At 45.0% G+C, this 15,446-nt stretch overlaps 1 protein-coding gene across 1 annotated transcript in view; it reads left to right on the forward strand.

The window, feature by feature from the left end:
• LOC129839220 (uncharacterized) overlaps positions 1-15,446 on the forward strand; it is a 90,146-nt gene that overhangs the window by 9,082 nt on the left and 65,618 nt on the right. The window contains 1 exon segment of the mRNA XM_055906526.1: positions 13,533-14,146. Within this exon segment, the coding sequence (XP_055762501.1) occupies positions 13,533-14,146 (614 nt within the window).

The raw sequence follows: 15,446 nt of genomic DNA on the forward strand, positions 1-15,446 counted from the left end.
AGGAGTGACATAATGCTTTATTTTGAGACACTGTTTAATTTAAAATATGATTTAAAAAAATAATTCATTACAACAACAAAGGACTTAAGAAACACTTTCAAACGAAAGGAAACTTCTTGGCAGGGTCATAACCAGTCATTAAATAACGCAATATACGTCACAAGAGGTGAAATTTATGGGTCATAACAGTGTTAAGACCATATTATGACAGGTTATGACAATTTATGTCAGCTGTTATGACATTCTATGACATGGTTATGAACATGTCATAACTTGTTATGATGCTGGGTGTCAAGTAAACTGTTACCAAATTATTTATCAAGAAAATGCAAGCTATGTGCTTGCAATTGTGAGATCAGTGAGTTACAGTGTGTTATTGTACTGTGCTGTGAAGGCCAGTTGTTCTCCAGCTTTAAGTTACTGTGCCACCATCTCCAGGTCCCCCCCCCCCACCCCCCCCCAAAAGGAAAACAGCCAACGTCCTGCATTTCAACACATTTTGACATTGGGCAAAGAGAAAAACATTTCAAATCAAATGTTATTTGTCACATACACATGTTTAGCAGATGTTAATGTGAGTGTAGAGAAATGCTTGTGCTTCTAGTTCTGACCATGCAGTAATATCTAACAAGTAATCTAACAAATTCACAACAACTACCTTATACACACAAGTGTAAAGGAATGATTAAGAATATGTACATATAAATATATGGATGAGTGATGGCCGAACGGCATAGGCAAGATGCAGTAGATGGTGTAGAGTACAGTATATACATATGAGATGAGTAATGTAGGGTATGTAAACATTAAATAAAGTGACATTGTTTAAAGTGACTAGTGATACATTTATTACATCCAATTTTTTATTATTAAAGTGACGAGAGATTTGAGTCAGTATGTTGGCAGGAGCCACTCAATGTTAGTGATGGTTGTTTAACAGTCTGATTGCCTTGAGATAGAAGCTGTTCTTCAGTCTCTCGGTCCCAGCTTTGATGCACCTGTATTGACCTCGTCTTCTGGATGGTAGCGGGGTGAACAGGCAGTAGCTCGGGTGGTTGTTGTCCTTGGTGATCTTTTTGGCATTCCTGTGACATTGGGTGGTGTAGGTGTGCTGGAGGGCAGGTAGTTTGTCCCCGGTGATACGTTGCGCAGACCTCACTACCCTCTGGAGAGCCTTACAGTTGTGGACGGAGCAGTTGCCGTACCAGGCGGTGATACATCCCGACAGGATGCTGTCGATTGTGCACCTGTAAAAGTTTGCGAGTGTTTTTGGTGACTAGCCAAATTTCTTCAGCCTCCTGAGGTTGAAGAGGCTCTGTTACGCCTTCTTCACCACACTGTCTGTGTGGGTGTACCATTTCAGTTTGTCCGTGATGTGTACGCCGAGGAACTTAAAACTTTCCATCTTCACTGCTGTCCCGTCGATGTGGATAGGGGGTGCACCCTCTGCTGTTTCCTGAAGTCCACAATCAGCTCCTTTGTTTTGTTGACGTTGAGTGTGAGGTTATTTTCCTGACACCACACTCCGAGGGCCCTCACCTCCTCCCTGTAGGCCGTCTCGTTGTTGTTGGTAATCAAGCCTATAACTAGTGTTGTGTACTAGTGTAGTGTCGTCTGCAAACTTGATGATTGAGTTGGAGGTGTGCATGGCCACGCAGTCATGGGTGAACAGGGAGTACATGAGAGGGTTGAGAACGCACCCTTGTGGGCCCCAGTGTTGAGGATCAGACGGGTGGAGATGTTGTTTCCTACCCTCACCACCTGGGGGTGTCCCGTCAGAAAGTCCAAGACCCAGTTGCACAGGGCGGGGTCGAGACCCAGGGTCTCGAGCTTAGTGACGAGTTTGGAGGGTACTATGGTGTTAAATGCCTAGCTGTCGTCGATGAACAGCATTCTTACATAGGTATTCCTCTTGTCAAGATGGGTTAGGGCAGTGTGCAGTGTGATTGCGATTGCGTCGTCTGTGGACCTATTGGGGCGGTAAGCAAACTGGAGTGGGTCTAGGGTGTCAGGTAGGGTGGAGATGATTTGATCCTTGACTCGTCTCTCAAAGCACTTCATGATGACGGAAGTGAGTGCTACGGGGCGATAGTCGTTTAGCTCAGTTACCATAGCTTTCTTGGGAACAGGAACAATGGTGGCCCTCTTGAAGCATGTGGGAACAGCAGACTGGGATAGGGATTGATTGAATATGTCCGTAAACACAACAGCCAGCTGGTATGCGCATGCTCTGAGGACACGGCTAGGGATGTCGTCTGGGCCGGCAGCCTTGCGAGGGTTAACATGTTTAAATGTTTTATTCATGTTGGCTGCGGTGAAGTAGAGCCCACAGGTTTTGGTAGCGGGCCATGTCGGTGGCATTGCATTGTCCTCAAAGCGAGCAAAGAAGTTGTTTAGTTTGTCTGGGAGCAAGACATCGTGGTCAGCGACGGGGCTGGTTTTCTTTTTGTAGTCCGTGATTGACTGTAGACCCTGCCACATACCTCTCGTGTCTGAGCCGTTGAATTGCGACTCTACTTGCAGCTATTGTAATGCTATTTTAAACATTTTGTCATGAGGCTGAGAGAAAACAGTCATGTGTTTTCAACATACTCTTATGTAGGTGTCATAAAATAACTACAGTGGTCGGTTCTGTGGGTTTTAAGTCTTATGTAGGTGTCATAACCAGCCTTAAAAGGATGCAATATATGTTACAAACGGGTCTAAATATATGTCATGACAGTGTTATGACCATATTATGACATGACATGATTATGACCGTGTCATAACTGTCACGACTTCTGCCTAAGTCGTTGCCTCTCCTTGTCCGGGCGGTGTTCGGCGGTCAACTTCACCGGCCTTCTAGCCATCATCGATCCATTTTTCATTTTCCATTGGTTTTGTCTTGTCTTCCCACACACCTGCTGTCAATCCCATTCATTACCTGTTGTGTATTTAACCTGTCTAGGATCAGCGTGGCGTTAGCGGCACACCCCCCCCCCCCCCCACTGAAAAACCAGTGCCGCGAAATTCAAAAAAAATATTTTTTTAAAATATTTAACTTTCACACATTAAAGTCCAATACAGCTAATGAAAGACACAGATCTTATGAATCCAGTCAACATTTCCGATTTTTAAAATGTTTTACAGGGAAGACACAATATGTAAAGATGTACATCTATTACCTAAAAACACATTAGCATATTCCACCATCTTTTATTTGTCCACCAACACCAGTAGCCATCACCAATTCGGCTAAACTAAGATATTTATAGCCCCTAACCAACAAAAAAACTCATTAGATGACAGTCTGATAACATATTTATGGTATGGGATAGGTTTTGTTAGAAAAAAGTGCATATTTCAGGTAGATGGCATAGTTTACAATTGCACCCACCATCACAAATGGACTAGAATAATTACAATGAGCAACGTGTTTACCTAACTACTAATCATCAAACATTTCGTAAAAATACACAGCATACACGAATCGAAAGACACAGATCCTGTGAATACAGACAATATTTCAGATTTTCTAAGTGTCTTACAGCGAAAACACAATAAATCGTTATATTAGCTTAGCACATAGCAATTAGCAGCCCAGCATTGATTCTAGCCAAAGTGAGCGATAAAAGTCAACATCGCCAAAAGATATTAATTTTTTCACTAACCTTCTCAGAATTCTTCCGATGACACTCCTGTAACATCACATTACAACATGCATATACAGTTTGATCGAAAATGTTTATATTTAGCCACCAAAATCATGGTTAGACAATGTGAAATGTAGACAAGCTGGTAAAGAAAACGTCCTTGCGCCACTTAGACAGTGATCTACTCTTATACATAAATACTCATAAACGTGACTAAAAAATATAGGGTGGACAGGGATTGATAGACAATTTAATTCTTAATACAATTGCGTTATTACATTTTTTAATTTATCCTTACTTTTCAATACAGTTTGCGCCAAGCGAAGCTACGTCAAAAAACATGGCGTCCTAAGCCACTAAAATGTTTCGACAGAAACACGATTTATCATAATAAAAATGTCCTACCTTGAGCTGTTCTTCCATCAGTATCTTGGGCAAAGGATCCTTTCTTGGGAGAAATCGTCTTTTGGTGGAAAGCTGTCCTCTTGCCATGTGGAAATGTCAACTACGTTCGGGATGAACTGAAAAGCGTGACCAACTTTTCACATCGTTGCAAAAATAAATGTCCCAAAATCGCACTAAACGGATATAAATTGCTATAAAACGCTTTAAATTAACTACTTTGTGATGTTTGTAACTCCTATAACGAGTGAAAAGATGACCGGAGAAATATAACAGGCTAAACTAACGCTTGGAACAGGAGAGGGTCGGTGTCTTCCACGCGCGTTACGCAGCAAGAAAAGACTTGCTAGCTAAAGGTTTTTTTCATTTGTAGGGCCTGTGAACGAGCAATCGAGCCCGTTGGAATCGTCATCACGTAAAGGCATCCAGGGGAAGACGTAAGAAGTGTCCGTATAGTCATAGCAACGACAGAGCCCTTTTAAATGACTTCAGAAAAGTGGCCAACGTTTCTCAAATCTGACTCCATGTCAGGGAAATTGCTGTAGAATGGGCTCTGTTCCACTTAGAGACAAAATTTCAACTCCTATAGAAACTATAGACTGTTTTCTATCCAATAATAATAATAATATGCATATTGTACGATCAAGGATTTTGTGGGAAGCCGTTTAAAAAATTAGCCACATTAGCATAAATAGTCTAAACAGCGCCCCCATCCCCAACAGGTTAACCCTCTGTTTCCCTTCATGTGTTTGTCAGAGATTGTTTTATGTCAAGTGTTGTTTTATTGGTGTATAGGTGCGCGACGGGTCCTCGTACCCATTTTTATTTGATGTATGTATATTTCTCGTGTTTGGAGCATGTCATGGACATTTATTAAAAGTCTCCATCTACACTTCGTTTACTCTCCTGCGCCTGACTTCCCTGCCACCTATACACACGACGTTGACAGAATCTCTGACCTTAAAAATGAAGTCAGCAGGAGGAGGCACTTCGCTAATGGAGGTTGAGGAACGCGTCATGGAACAAGCGGAGGAGATTGACAGTCTGTGCGCTGCCATGGATCGCATTGTCCAGAATATGAACCGCTGGGAGAGACAGGGAGCTTTTCCAGCACCTCCACCACCACCTGGAATTCCTTTGAACGCTTTTTCTCCTCCGGAACAGAACAGGATCCAGTTATCCCTACCCACGGGATACAATGGAGATACTGCCAGCTGCCAGGGTTTTCTCCTAAAACTGAACTTGTATCTGGCCACGGTCTCTCCAGTACCATCAGACCGTGAGAAAAGCTCCGCCCTCGTCTCATGCCTTACCGGGAAAGCCCTGGAGTGGGCCAACGCTGTGTGTGGAGAGGATAAGGCGTTGGACCATTTTGAGGAACTCATCTGCCATTTCCGGAAGGTATTCGACCACCCATCCGAAGGCAGAGCAGCAGGTGAGCTCCTCTATCATCTGAGGCAGGGGACGAGGAGTGCTCAGGAGTTCGCTTTGGAGTTTAGGACTTTGGCTGCCGGCGCTGGATGGAGCGACAGGGCCCTGATCGACCACTACCGTTGTAGTCTACGCGAGGACGTCCGTCGGGAGCTGGCCTGTAGAGACACCACCCTCAACTTCGACCAGCTGGTGGATATGTCCATCAGGCTGGACAACATGCTGGCTACTCGGGGACGTCTAGATCGGGGTCTGGTTGTTCCATCCTCCCGCACTCTCTCTCCCAAACCTATGGAATTGGGAGGGATGGTGCGCAGGGAGACCGGAGGGGGTACCCGCTCGAGCACCATCTATGATCGCAGAGATCACACTGCTGATCGGTGCCGGGTTGGTTCCTCTGGGAATAGAGAAGGCAGGCAGGGCACTCTGGCATCACCCCAGGTGAGTAGGCACCATACTCATCCAGAGCCCTCTGCTGCACTTATGTTTGTCTCTGTCACTTTTCCGGATTTTTCCCTGCATTCCCAGTATAAGGCACTAGTAGATTCAGGCGCGGCTGGGAATTTCATTAATAAAAATTTTGCTCATAGTTTAGGGATTCCTATTGTTTCTGTGGTTATGCCTTTCCCTATTCATGCCTTAGATAGTCGACCAATAGGGTCAGGGTTTATCAGGGAGGTCACCGCACCTTTGTCTATGATAACGCAGGAGGGTCACAAGGAGAAGATTAGTCTTTTCCTTATTGATTCCCCTGCGTATTCTGTGGTGCTAGGCCTACCCTGGTTAACTACTCATAACCCCACTGTTTCTTGGCCACAGAGGGCTCTCACGGGGTGGTCGCGAGAGTGCTCAGGTAGGTGTGTAGGGGTTTCCGTTGGTGCTACTACGGTGGAAAGTCCAGACCAGGTTTCCACCGTGCGCATTCCCCCAGAATATGCCGATTTGGCACTCGCCTTCTGTAAAAAGAAGGCGACTCAATTACCACCCCATCGACAGGGGGATTGTGCGATAGATCTCCTGGTAGACGCTGCATATCCCAGGAGTCACGTGTATCCTCTGTCGCAAGCGGAGACAGTGGCTATGGATAATTATATCTCTGAATCCCTGCGTCAGGGGTTCATTCAGCCATCCATTTCACCCGCCTCTTCGAGTTTCTTTTTTGTGAAGAAGAAGGATGGCGGTTTACGCCCGTGCATTGATTATCGAGACCTTAATAAAATCACGGTAAAATATAGTTACCCGCTACCTTTGATCAGTACAGTAATGGAGTCAATGCGCGGGGCCCGCTTCTTCACAAAATTGGATCTCAGGAGTGCGTACAATCTGGTGCGTATTAGGAGGGGTGATGAGTGGAAGACGGCATTTAGCACCACCTCAGGTCATTATGAGTACCTGGTCATGCCATATGGGTTGATGAATGCTCCATCAGTCTTCCAATCATTTGTAGATGAGATCTTCAGGGACCTGCACGGGCAGGGTGTAGTGGTGTATATCGATGATATTTTGATATACTCTGCTACACGCGCCGAGCATGTGTCCTTGGTGCGCAGGGTGCTTGGTCGCCTGTTGGAGCATGATCTATATGTCAAGGCTGAGAAATGCTTGTTCTTCCAACAATCCATCTCCTTCCTAGGGCATCAGATTTCCACTTCAGGAGTGGAAATGGAGAGCGACCGCATTACAGCCGTGCGTAATTGGCCGACTCCAACCACGGTAAAGGAGGTGCAGCGTTTTTTAGGGTTTGCCAATTACTACCGGAGATTTATCCGGGGTTTTGGTCAGGTTGCAGCTCCCATTACCTCACTGCTAAAGGGGGGACCGGTGCGCTTGCAGTGGTCGGCCGAGGCGAATAGGGCTTTTGGACAACTGAAGGCTCTGTTTACCTCGGCGCCTGTGTTGGCTCATCCGGATCCCTCTTTGCCATTCATAGTAGAGGTGGACGCATCCCAAGCTGGGATAGGAGCAGTGCTCTCTCAGCGTTCGGGTGTGCCACCGAAGCTTCGCCCCTGTGCTTTCTTTTCGAAGAAGCTCAGCCCGGCGGAGCGTAACTATGATGTGGGGGACCGAGAGCTGTTAGCTGTCGTAAAAGCCTTGAAGGTGTGGAGGCATTGGCTTGAGGGGGCTAATCACCCTTTTCTCATCTGGACTGACCACCGCAATCTGGAGTACATCCGGCAGGCGAAGAGACTAAATCCTCGCCAGGCAAGGTGGGCCATGTTTTTCACTCGTTTTGTGTTTACGCTTACTTACAGACCAGGCTCCCAGAACGTCAAGGCAGACGCATTGTCTCGGCTGTATGACACAGAGGAGCGACCCATGGATCCCACTCCCATACTCCCAGAGTCGTGTTTGGTGGCGCAAGTAGTGTGGGAGCTGGACGCGGATATTGAGCGGGCGTCACGTGCAGAGCCCTCTCCTCCTGAGTGTCCAGCTGGTCGTCTGTACGTTCCGTCTGCTGTCCGCGACCGATTGATTTATTGGGCTCACACATCACCCTCCTCTGGTCATCCTGGGATAGGTCGGACGATGCGCTGTCTTGATGGGAGGTACTGGTGGCCCACTTTAGCTAAGGACGTGAGGATTTATGTTTCCTCCTGTTCGGTGTGCGCCCAGTGCAAGGCTCCTAGACACCTGCCTAGAGGTAAGCTTCTACCTTTACCCGTTCCTCAACGGCCGTGGTCGCACCTGTCAGTGGATTTTTTGACTGATCTTCCACCTTCACAGGGTTACACCACGATCCTGGTCGTTGTGGATCGGTTCTCTAAGTCCTGTCGTCTTCTCCCTTTGCCCGGTCTCCCTACGGCCTTACAAACTGCGGAGGCCCTGTTTACACAGGTTTTCCGGCACTATGGGGTGCCTGAGGATATAGTGTCTGATCGGGGTCCCCAGTTCACGTCAAGGGTCTGGAAGGCGTTTATGGAACGTCTGGGGATCTCGGTTAGTCTTACCTCAGGTTTTCACCCCGAGAGTAATGGGCAGGTGGAGAGAGTTAACCAGGATGTGGGCAGGTTTCTGCGGTCCTATTGCCAGGACCGGCCGGGGGAGTGGGCGAAGTTCGTGCCCTGGGCAGAGATGGCCCAGAACTCGCTACGTCACTCCTCCACTAACCTTACCCCTTTTCAATGTGTATTAGGGTATCAGCCGGTTCTGGCTCCTTGGCATCAGAGTCAGACCGAAGCTCCTGCGGTGGACAATTGGTTTCGGCACGCTGAGGAAACCTGGGAGGCAGCCCACGTCCACCTTCAGCGTGCCATAAGGCGCCAGAAAATTGGCGCAGACCGTCGCCGCAGTGAGGCCCCGGTGTTCGTACCAGGGGACAGGGTCTGGCTCTCGACCCGAAACCTGCCCCTCCGCCTGCTCTGCCGGAAGCTGTGTCCGCGGTTTGTGGGGCCGTTTAAAGTCCTGAGGAGAGTGAACGAGGTATGTTATAGGTTACAACTGCCCACTAATTACCGTATTAACCCCTCGTTCCATGTGTCTCTCCTCAGGCCGGTGGTGGCTGGCCCGATCCAGGAGGCTGAAGTGCGTGAAGTTCCTCCGCCTCCTCTAGACATCGAGGGGGTCCCGGCGTACTCTGTTCGATCCATTTTGGATTCGAGACGTCGGGCGAGGGGCCTTCAGTACCTCGTGGACTGGGAGGGATACGGGCCGGAGGAGAGATGCTGGGTTCCGGTGGAGGACGTTTTAGATCCTTCCATGTTAAAAGAATTCCACCGCCTCCATCCGGATCACCCTGCACCTCGCCCTCCGGGTCGTCCCCGAGGCCGGTGTCGACGCGCGGCTGGAGCCGCGCGTCAGGGGGGGGATAATGTCACGACTTCTGCCGAAGTCGTTGCCTCTCCTTGTCCGGGCGGTGTTCGGCGGTCGACTTCACCGGCCTTCTAGCCATCATCGATCCATTTTTCATTTTCCATTGGTTTTGTCTTGTCTTCCCACACACCTGTTGTCAATCCCATTCATTACCTGTTGTGTATTTAACCCTCTGTTTCCCTTCATGTGTTTGTCAGAGATTGTTTTATGTCAAGTGTTGTTTTATTGGTGTATAGGTGCGCGACGGGTCCTCGTACCCATTTTTATTTGATGTATGTATATTTCTCGTGTTTGGAGCATGTCATGGACATTTATTAAAAGTCTCCATCTACACTTCGTTTACTCTCCTGCGCCTGACTTCCCTGCCACCTATACACACGACGTTGACAATAACATGTTATGATGCTAGGTGTAAAGTATAGTGTTACCATTTTAAGTGTTTCTATAATCCTCTATGTGAAAAAAGAATGGTGAAAAAACGATTGGAACCATTTCCGTGTTTGACAGCTGAGTTTTATGGGGATTATGACTCATACTGTGGTAATCTATGGAGTTGGAAGGAGAACAAACAGATCTGGGACCAGGTTAGACAAGTATAACATTATATTTGAAAATGTAGTTTAATTTGTTATTTAATTTGTAACCATTTTCTCCCAGAAGGAGACGTCTATGTTTTTCATTTTACCCAAAGATGTGGCCTATCTTCAGATTCTGGCAAGCAGCAAAGTTTAAAAAGCGACACCCAATCATAATTCAGATCCTTCCTGTCAAGAGTAGAATAATGTTTGCCTAGCAACACTCTCTCATTGGCTAGAAATGACTAGTTGCTGGGAAAATGAAACTTGACAGAAGGTAAGGTGCAGCACATTGGGCGCTTTAGTTTCGCATGAGTTTTAGACCATTCCATTGGTCGTTGAGGTAAATCTCCATCCACCTGTGTCACCTGGCTATGCAAAACCAGCAGGACCACTGCTTCAGCTCTCTGTGACAACAGCAGACAACACTATACAGATCCGTGCAACCACACTAAAAGTGAGTATTCAACTTAACTATCTTACTAATTAAATGTTGTACAACAATCTACTCTACAGTATTTGAATAACTGTAGCGCAATATTAAGTAGACATTTTATTGATACCAGGTCTGTTAACATTTATGCATAAATAATCATATGATTGCATTACTTATCATCAAAATGTCAAAACAAATCATGTAGCTGTTAGCAATCACATTCTGCTATATGTGTGTATTCATACACATGTTTTAAAATTATAGAACAGTGAAAGTAGACAGTACAGTAGGTTTGTATTTATACACGTTTTAATATTGTAGAACAGTGAAAGGAGAAACATGGTTAAACTTTCACCTGAAACATTGACCTTGTTTAGTGCAGAGATAGTGCAGTATACTGTACCTTGTTTAGTGCAGAGATAGTGCAGTATACTGTATCTTGTTTAGTGCAGAGATAGTGCAGTATACTGTACCTTGTTTAGTGCAGAGATAGTGCAGTATACTGTATCTTGTTTAGTGCAGAGATAGTGCAGTATACTGTACCTTGATTAGTGCAGAGGTAGTGCAGTATACTGTATCTTGTTCAAGGGGGGCGATCTTGGGTCAACAGCCATCTTATAGCAGGTTGTTGCTGTGAGGGACACACCTGCAGGTTTTTGTCAGTACTGACTAATGCTTCGAACACACCGACAGCGTCGTTGCATTTTGGTACACCAGAATTACATTCATTTCCAATGAAACGCTGCATTGGCCTTGCAACATTAGCAGAGGCAGATCGAGAGTTATACGTTGCGTTCATCAACCAATGGTTAACTGACAGATTGCTGAAACACATGATGTGGTTAGCTGATATGTAAAATACCTATCCAGGCGTAGTAAGATCTGGTGTCGGCAACGTCTGAGCAGAGAAACAGAGGAACAGAGGAACACGTACTTTGTGTTCAGACACCTCCTGATTTACACGTTGTTTGTGTTCACCTCTAACTGGTCTATCTGGTTTTAACAGCTGCAGCCAGGCAACGGTAGAATAATAACCATGTTTAGAATGTCATTTGATACGCATGTGAGTACGTTATGTTCACCTGATGTAGGCTACTTTGTTAAGGAATGTATTGTGTTTATCCACAGTTATACCACATATCATCACTCTTTTTATAGTTTATAGTTTAATCGTTTTTATTGTTTGAAAGTCAAATAGCTGAGAAAATTATAATTTAGTTCACCCTCATCTATAAACGTTGGAACTTTGCAGAACACTGCATGAGTCACCGAAGAAATGTGGACTTTTTATTTTGTAATGAGGTCATTGTCTGTTTCCATGTTTTTGATTGGCTGCAGTTGTAGTAATGGCACGAGGAAGAGGAAGGACTCTGAGGATTCTGTTCCTGTTGACACTCTGTCTGCAAGACTTCACTGGTGAATGCCAAGGTACAACACACACACACACACACACACACACACACACACACACACACACACACACACACACACACACACACACACACACACACACACACATACACACACACACACACACATACACACACACACACACACACACACACACACACACACACACACACACATACACACACACACACATACACACACATACACACATACACACACATACACACACATACACACACACACACACACACACACACACACACACACACACACACACACACACACATACACACACACACACACACACACACACACACACACACACACACACACACACACACACACACACACACACACACACACACACACACACACATACACACACATACACACACACACACACACACACACACACACACACACACATACACACACACACACATACACACATACACACACATACACACACATACACACACACACACACACACACACACACACACACACGCACACACACACACACACACACACACACACACACACACACACACACACACACACACACACACACATACACACACACACACACACACACACACACACACACACACACACACACACACACATACACACACATACACACACACACACACACACACACACACACACACACACACACACACACACACTTGATGTTTGTTTGTTTGGATCACATGATCTTTTCCAGAGGCAGCAGATTATTTTCCTGGGGTCAACAGAAATCACAAAACATGACAAGTAACAAAACACTGATAGACAAGGACAGTCACACAAATACATGTATAAATAGATATAATAATAATAATACTGTCACGTTCCTGACCTGTTTTCTATTAGTTTTTATGTGTTAGTTGGTCAGGACGTGAGTTTGGGTGGGCAGTCTATGTTTTCTGTTTCTATGTTGGTGAATGGGTACCTAATATGGTTCTCAATTAGAGGCAGGTGGTTTTCATCTCCTCTGATTGAGAATCATATTAAGGTAGGTAGTTTCACAGTGTTTGTTTGTGGGTGGTTGTCTCCTGTGTCTGTGTCTATGTTGCACCATACGGGACTGTTTCGTTCGTTCGTCGTTTTGTGTAGTCAATACTTGTTCGTTCGTTCTGCGTTACATGTAAGTCCTTACGTTCAGGTTTGTCTACTCCGTTTGTTGTTTTTGTTTAGTTAAGTGAAGTTCGTGTTTTCGTCTTTACTTTAATAAATATAATGTCAAATCACAAGTCTGCATTTTGGTTCGATCCCTGCTCCTCCTCTTCGTATGAAGAGGAGGAGGAACGCCGTTACAAATACAATACAATAAAAATAATTATGATTGTGTTCCTGACATTCAATGAGAAGTTGCTTAATCTTTTATTTATTTATTAGGGGCGGCAGGCAGCCTAGTGTTTAGAGCGTTTGGCCAGTAACCAAATGGTTGCTGGATCGAATCCCCGAGCTGACAAGGTCCAAATCTGTCATTCTGCCCCTGAACAAGGCAGCTAATTTACTGTTCCCCGGTAGGCCGTCATTGTAAATAAGAATTTGTTCTTAACTGACTTGTCTAGTTAAAAAAACGTTAAATAAATAAAAAATCTTTTTGGATTTGGGGACTGTGAAGAGACCTCTGGTGGCATGTCTTGTGGGGTATATATGGGTGTAAAAGCTGAATGTTATTTGATTTTTTGACTAGAAGAGAAACAGTTCATGTCTCATCAACCCTCAACCAGGAAAGACACAGACACACACATTAGCCTTTTATCAAGACACTATCAACTCAAGCACTTCTTGTCTGTTTTCACAGATTCAGAGCAGCCCTCTGACCTGAGGATTGTTCTGGTGGGTAAGACTGGATCAGGGAAGAGTACAACAGGAAACAGCATTCTGGAAGGAGATGCATTTACAGCAAAGTCATCTCCAGTGTCTGTGACTGTACAGAGTAAGAAACAGAGTGGAGTGGTGAATGGGAGGAAGATTGATGTCATCGACACCCCGGGGCTCTATGACACAACACTGTCTAAAGAAGAGATGGAAAGTGAAATAGTCAGGTGTATAGAAATGTCAGTCCCAGGACCCCACGCCTTCCTGCTGGTGATCAGACTGGGTGTGAGGTTCACAGAGGAGGAGCAGAACACTGTGAAGTGGATCCAGAAGAACTTTGGAGAAGAAGCCTCAATGTACACCATCTTGCTGTTCACACATGGAGATCAACTGGAGGGTAAATCAGTCAAAGGGTTTCTGGCCGAGAGCCCAGAGCTACGGAAACTCATCAATATCTGTGGGGGCAGATATCACTCCCTAATCAATGACAAGAGAAAAGACAACACTCAGGTTAGAGAGCTGCTGGAGAAGATCGATGAGATGGTGGAGAACAATGGAGGGAAACACTACATCACTGAGATGTACCAGGAGGCCCAGAGGAAGATCGAAGAAGAAAAGCTGAAGAGGAGGAGGCAGGAAGAGAACAAGAGAGAGAGAGAGAGAGAGAGGACTGTGGAGGAAATTCTAATCAGGTGAGAGAGACTTTAATTTCTTCAAATAATCATCTTTTTATATTGTTTAATTATTGCAATAATGAAACTGGTCGACCGCAGACTCTGATCCACGAGCAGAATTGAGCTACAATACTTTATAGCGAAGTCCATCCTCCTGGGTGTGCATGACAGTCAACAGATGTGTAGAATTATAAAAAAGGTACATTGTGATATCAAGTAACAGACAATAAGATTTACATTGCACCATGTTTCTGTCTCTAGGTCATTTACTGCTTGTTTATACATAAATACTAATGTAACATAGACACTAGGTCCTCCCCTCAAATGATGAAGTCCAGAATGAATCTGCCATGTTGGAGAAATAAACTGGAGGGAGGGTCTGCCAGGCACCGGTAGACAGGCGCACATACACTAATCATGGAATGGAATGCAGTCTTGAGGTTTTATCACCAAATCAATTGCCAGCCCAAGCTTCAGAAGCTCAACTCAGTCCCACAGACACAGATGAGACAGTACTAAGGAACCTTATTCGATGCATAAACAGTATTAAAACATAATCTTGTAATTTCTCTACCATAGGATGCAGGAGGAGGAAGAAATAAGAAGAAGAGAAGAGAAATTGAATGACTGCAAGTGGTCAGCACTTGCCAGTACGGCTGCATTGGGGTTGGGAGCCATGTTCAGCTCTCCATGGTCGTTAACAGCAGGGGCTACATTAGCCGCTGTTAAAGGTTATGAATGCATGGGCACCTATTTCAAATCAGGTAGTTCCAACTCAGAAGACCAGAAGAAGTAAAATTTCCACATCCACCATCTCAGATTGTTTTGAAATTAAGATTCATTATGGTGTTATATAATATAAATATAATTTGATCTCTGAGAAATTTTAATTGATAGGACTCATATACTATTCAATAAATATAGTACCCAACATCTGATCTGGATCCAATTGTTCCCCAACAATGATTAAGAACATGGAATGGTCAAAGCCTCAGATCAGATGTTGGCTATTATTTCAAACTAACGCCTTGTTATCTGGAGGGCGGCCATTTGCATCTCCCCAATGGTCCTATTGTGGAATCCGTAACCATGCCGATATCATGGACAGTAATGGTTTGAGAACATTCCAAGATTTGGAAGATACATATACATTACCAGATACATATACATTACCAGATACATATACATTACCAGGTACATACACATTACCAGATACATATACATTACCAGATACATACACATG

The sequence above is a fragment of the Salvelinus fontinalis genome, chromosome 40, assembly GCF_029448725.1.
Source record: "Salvelinus fontinalis isolate EN_2023a chromosome 40, ASM2944872v1, whole genome shotgun sequence".
NCBI lineage: Eukaryota > Metazoa > Chordata > Actinopteri > Salmoniformes > Salmonidae > Salvelinus > Salvelinus fontinalis.